Here is a 6,359-nt window from a genome sequence, read left to right as displayed (position 1 = left end):
ATTGCTACTATATATACATTTATTGTTGTTGTTGCTTTTAAATTTAGCTTTAAATTGACTGCCCTGTTAATGAGCCATATACATTGAAATGAGGGAACAAAGAAATAAACATCTGTTACCAGCAGTTTGGAGGATGATGATGTTACATTTGCCTTTATACACAATCATTCCACCAGCAGGTGGTGCTCACACAAAATGAAACCCATTTTTTTATTTTGCAAATCTGAAGAAATGAATCCTGATGTGTTTCATGTTTTTCTTACATTCTAGGCATACACTGCTATAATTTTTTTTTAAAAAAAATATCTTGAAAGCATATATTGTTATAACTAAGCGTACTTGAATATCATGGTACAAAACTGAAACCTTAGGTTTCTTAAAATCTGCATTAGGAATTAAAAATAAAATAAAATGTTGGTGAGAATATTATTTTTTTAAATGCACATAGTGACAGAATGAATTGGCTGACCAGAAAGCACCCGATAATAAAAGATATTTTCATTATAATTAGTATTATTTCAAACAAGAATATGGTTAAACATAATATATATTTATTTATTTATTTATTTATTTATTTATTTATTTATTTATTTATTTATTTATTTATTTATTTATTTATTTATTATATTTCTATACCACCTTTCTCCCGTAGGACTCAAGGCGGTGTACAGTCAAGAAAAATATAGATACACAAACATCATAAAATTGCTAATTAAAATTATTATTATAACATAGTTTGGCCCAATTAAATAGAACCTAAAATTACCGTATTTTCCGGCGTATAAGACGACTGGGCGTATAAGACGACCCCTGACTTTTCCTGTTAAAATATAAGGTTTGGGCTATACTCGCCGTATAAGACTGCCCCTCTTCCAACGCACACCAAATAAAAATTAAAAAACATCAACTGGCTCACCCACAATGTAAAAGCAGCTGTGCTAGACCCAAAATGGCCCCTGCAACAAGCAGGAACCTCACACAGCCACAAAAAGCCCAAAAAAGCAACTTTCACACTTTACACACACAAAATTCCACATACAGCTTTGTGAGATTTTGTGTGTTTGTGTAGTTAGAGTGAAACACTACAGAAACACACTAAATCTCAGAAAGCTGCACAAATATTACTTTATTTTATTTTATTTTTATTTTTATATGAAAGCTAAATTTAAAACTTCCTAAACTTTAAATGGCTAGGTCTAAAAAAGAAGAACTAAAAAAACCCCAATTGACTATTTTTTTTAAAGCTCCCAAAGGGGAAAAAACTTACCCAATAGAACAGGGCTCTCCAATCTTGGCAACTTTAAGACTTGTAGACTTCAACTCCCAGAATTCCTCAGCCAGCTTTGTTTTGCTGGCTGAGGAATTCTGGGAGTTGAAGTCCACAACTCCTGCCTGCATGATTGCAGGCAGGGAGTGGCTTGCTGATGGAATGGATTCAGGCAAGCGAAGCAAGGCAAGCATTGCGATTAGCAGCTAAGGTAAGCAAGCTGGAGGGGGAAAACTTTTCCTTTTACAGGGCTCTGGGCTCTGGCGATCCCAGCTGAGTTGCCTGATTAGCAGGCAACGCAGCTGGGATCGTCAGAGCTTGGATCGATGGCTCTGGCGATCCCAGCTGCGTTGCCTGATCGGCAGGCAACTCAGCTGGGATCGTCAGAGCTTGCAGAGCCACGTAAAAAGAAAAAAGTTTTTTCCTTTAACATGGCTCTGGCATCCCAGCTGAGTTGCCTGATTAGCAAGCAAAGCTGGGATCGTCAGAGCTTCGATCGCCAGAGCCATTTAAGGCTCGTCAGAGTCTTTTGGTTACAGGAGCCTGGTTACAGGAGAACGACACCCGGCGTATAAGACGACCCCCGACTTTTGAGAAGATTTTCATGTGTTAAAAAGTCGTCTTATACGCCGGAAAATACGGTAGATAACATTTTAAAAACATTCACATGTTCATATGTTTAGCCCCGCTTCTTGGAACATCAGGGTTTTGAGGGCACAGCAGAAAACACGGAGTTCAGGGATATTTCGTATCTCAGGGGGCAGTTCATTCCAAAGTGTTGGAGCCCTCACAGAGAAGGCCCTCCCCCTGGGAGTCTCCAGTCGGCATAATTTAACTGACGGTACCCTGAGTAGTCCCTCCCTGTGAGAACGAACTGGTCAGTGGGAGGCTATTGGTGGCAAAAGACGGTCTCGTAGGTACCCAGGTCCTAAGCCATGGAGTGCTTTAAAGGTGATAACTAAGACCTTGAATCGCACCCGGAAGACCACCGGGAGCCAGTGCAGTTTGCGTAGGAGAGGTGTTACATGGGCGCAACGAGCTGCACCCATAATCACCCTTGTGGCTACATTCTGGACCAGTTGGAGCCTCCGCGTGCTTTTCAAGGGGAGCTCCATGTAGAGAGCATTACAGTAGTCCATATGGGAGGTAACTAGGGCATGAGTGACCGTGCACAAGGCGTCCCGATCCAGAAAGGGAAGCAACTGGCGGATCAGGATCATTTAGGACTCTAGTCTTTCCCCTGGTTCGTAAAACATGAAAGAAATGTGAATGGAACCTCACATCAATGACTCAGTGTCCAGGTTCCCATATTAGACTAAATCCTTTAGTGGTGATCCCTAGTGCAGGTTTAAGCAAGAAGTTTAAATGTGGTAAATGTTGTAATCCATCCCAGGTAGCAATTTTACAATTTTTACAAACAGGATGGATGGCTTTTGCGGCATGAAAAAAAAAAAAAAAACAGCAAGTAATTTCATTAGGAAATATAATATGAGAAATTAAATTGTTTCTAATATATATTTTGAGTCATGCTTAAACATGATGCTTACTTTCGAAAATATCTATCTCATTTTTTCAGATTATATATTATTTGTTTGTTTTATTATCTATCTATCATCTATCTATCTATCTATCTATCTATCTATCTATCTATCTATCTATCATATTTATGTAGCTGCCTATATCAAAAGAATGTGATTCTGGGTGGTGTACAACACTTAACTAAAAAAGTAAATAAATATATTTTAAAAATCACACTTAAAAGGCACACAAAACAAGAAATGATAATAACTATAGTCAGGGAGCCATTGCAAAATCTCCCCAGTCTTTGGACCCACAGGCCTAGTAGCATACCCAGGTTTTGAGGGACTTTAGTGAACACAAAATATGATTAATATTAATAAAGTTGTGTTATAATTCTCTAAAACAAAATACTTGTTATCCTGTATTTTACCAAGCTAGTTATATGAACTGATAAAGAAGCAAGCACACAAATGCATTACTCCATTCATTTGACAACTACAGTTCTACAAATATAATTGTTTTGAATGGGTGATGAAAACAATACTCTATATAATACAGGGTGTATCAAAAGTCAGGTTCCATAGACAATTTGTTATACAAATTACATTAATTTTTTGTATTAGTTGCCATTTTCTTATAAACACTTCCTTATCATATGATGCATGATCCTAGAATATTCCTATTTGTATTGGACTACAAATGTCATTTTCCCCAGCTGAAATAGCAATGGGAGCTATAGGCAACACAACTGAGGGGCATTAAATTGGGGATCCAGAGTTGGAGATGAGACAAGATCTAGATTCAGCCCTGAAATTCTCTGGGTGATGATTAGCTAGCTTTTTTTCCCCTCCTCATAGCAAAACGGACCAATAGGTGGCTAAAATTTGGAGGAGAACTATTTTAAGTGGATGAAATATTGAACACTCATTTATTCTAGCAGTTAGAAAAGGGAGGACACAAAATAGATTTTTCTGAAACTTTATTTTGATGATGATAGGCTGCTATACCAAGAGAAACCTGGTGAAATTCAAAGAGTTAGCAAGGGAAATATTATTTCTGGGGAGATGATACAACCAAGGAAAGTTTGTCATGAATTGGCTATATATACAATATGCAATATGCAACATATCTGAGATTAGCATTTTATTACATTTTGTGATGAAAAAGTACAAATGTATAAAGACTACTTACAATCACTTAAGTTTTAATGTACATAAAATGATTGAAGTTGAAATTATTTGAAAGCATTTATATGGTATACTAATTACTTGCTGATTTCTAAAATCAAGACTTAAGAACAAACTAACCCATTTTTCTGGTCATTTGGCAGCCTTAATGATATATTCCTACAGTATACCTTTACTTACCAATTCCCAATCAATTGTTCCTCAATAGAGGATATTGTATAAAAATACAGTAAAATAAACCATTTGTTTGAAATACAACTGAAGTTATATAATAACTAGAAATCACAAATTCCTTCAATAGAAATCACTTATTAAAGGAAAATGAGAAATATCATACAAATTAAAACAAGAATCAGTGAATTATCATAAAAAAGATTGATCAGTAACTGAAAGGTTTGGAGAATTGCACTCTACTGATTTCATAAGAAATCTATCAGTGAAATGTTTATCATATATAGAATCATATTTATTTATTAAATTCACCTAGTGTGTGACTCTAAGCAGCTATGTTGCTTTCTTATGGACTGTAAGAAAAGGAATAGGTTCCAAGCAATGCGTAGAGAGAAAGAGAAACTCCAGGAATTGTATGTGAACCTTGGGGCAAGGGAGAGCAAGGACTGGCTTAAATGGAGCCCATGGACCAGATTGAAGCAAGAGGTCCTGCCAGTGGCAAAGCAAATTATCCACAAGGTTTGTGAACCACTGAGATTTATAGGCCAAAAGTCAGCATTAATCCACTGAGCTCTCCAAAACAAATATAATGAGATCAATAAGAGCCAGAATTGATCCCCAAATGGTGTCCAATGTTGGTATTGAAGTGCTCTGAGCTATATTATGAGCTCTGAGCACTTAGCTCTGAGCTAAGTTTAATTATAGCTGCTTCTCCTCTACATTTTTCCTTGTAAATTCATATTTTGTGAAACTGAGCAATTGCTAATGGCTGTTTTTGTATTTCCTAAATTTAGAAGTTTTTTTAAAATCCTTTTTTTAAAAAATCCTAAATTTAAACAAATCTGTCCCCAGGCATAAATTTTAACTGGTTAAAAGCCCATCCATTTGGATGGCCTATATTATATTATACACAAAGAAATTATGTGATTTATATTAAACTGTATTGGTCTTGCTCCATCTCTTATGAATCAGTTTCATGTTTTCTGTTAGTGAGATGGAGATACCTGCAAAATGTCAAACTGAGGCAACATTTTCATGCTTGTTGTTTTGTTAATAAGAATCAAGTCTAGAACAAGGATCTATTCATAGTACATCCAGATTTTTAAAGTGGAAAAACTATGCTGGGATAAATCATAATTTACAAATACCTCCTATATTTTACTGTTTAGGTTAGAACAGCTGTCTTTCCCAACATGGTGCCTCATAATGAGCTTTTCAAATAACAACTCTTTCTACTACACAATAAACACATATTGCTCAGGAATTGCTGGAAGGTGTCATCCAACACATTAGTGTGGCAGCAATTTAAGGGAGGCAATTGTAGAGGTTATAGGTTATATCCCTTTGCTTTTGAAATGTATTGTCCAACTGTCTCTTTGGTACTTTTGAAGGGATAGCACAATGTCTCTTCAACAGGCTGACCATCTTGTTATTAAGATTTCACTTCAGGGATATGATTAGTAGGTTGTTCGACAGCATGCTCATTTTTCCATATACAACATGATTTATAATTTTCTGCTACTTTGGCCTTCAAGTTGGCTTTATCTCTCATCTGCCAGAGATCAGTGGCAATGTAGATATTGTAGGGATCATTGGAATGTTCCAGTTTTTTGGAGCGGATATAGCTGATCATGACCCCAAAGGTGATGAATCCAAAAAGTCCAAGCAGCAGAAGTATAAACACTACCTCCAGATGGTCACTAGAATCAATGAAGGGTACAGGCGTGGGGTGGTTTTTCTTCTCTACGTAGTCTTCTAGCAATTTTGAGAGGATTAAGGATAAGGCTGTGTTGTTGGACGGCAGTGCCATTGTGTCATGAGGGATGCAGCTGTTTCTACAAGATCTAGAGAAGTTTGAAAAAAGATAGTTAAAAAGAATGCTTTAATATTGTCTTCAAACCAACTTTCTTTTATAAAAATGATAGAAATATAATACACTTTTTAAAAAATGGGATTGGTTCTTGAACTGTGTATGCTTCAGATCTTTATTTCATCTGAATGAATGTGCCCACCGTCCCCCTAAATATTGCCATTATTCGTAACCAAAAGATATTCCATGTGAAACAATAATGAAGCAATTGATAATATGCTTAGTAGTGGAGATGAAATAGATCTGACAACATATATTGCTTTATTCCTCTGTATCTACTGTAGTCTGTTGGTTATTATAATTTTATCATCTACTCATACTTTTCATAAGAATGCGATAAACA

The 6,359-nt window shown here is 36.0% G+C and overlaps 1 protein-coding gene across 1 annotated transcript; it reads right to left on the bottom strand.

Moving 5' to 3' along the window:
* Window positions 1-5,578: 5,578 nt before the first annotated feature.
* Window positions 5,579-5,956, bottom strand: KCNE1 (potassium voltage-gated channel subfamily E regulatory subunit 1). The gene has a single exon (XM_070943771.1). It carries the CDS (start codon window positions 5,954-5,956, stop codon window positions 5,579-5,581), a length of 378 nt encoding a protein of 125 aa, XP_070799872.1.
* Window positions 5,957-6,359: the final 403 nt, after the last annotated feature.

The sequence above is a fragment of the Pituophis catenifer genome, unplaced genomic scaffold, assembly GCF_029215685.1.
Source record: "Pituophis catenifer annectens isolate HBS135680 unplaced genomic scaffold, rPitCat1.0.hap2 SCAF_4, whole genome shotgun sequence".
Lineage (NCBI taxonomy): Eukaryota > Metazoa > Chordata > Lepidosauria > Squamata > Colubridae > Pituophis > Pituophis catenifer.
Note: the sequence above shows the minus strand (reverse complement) of the source record. Positions and strands in the feature narration are given on the sequence as shown.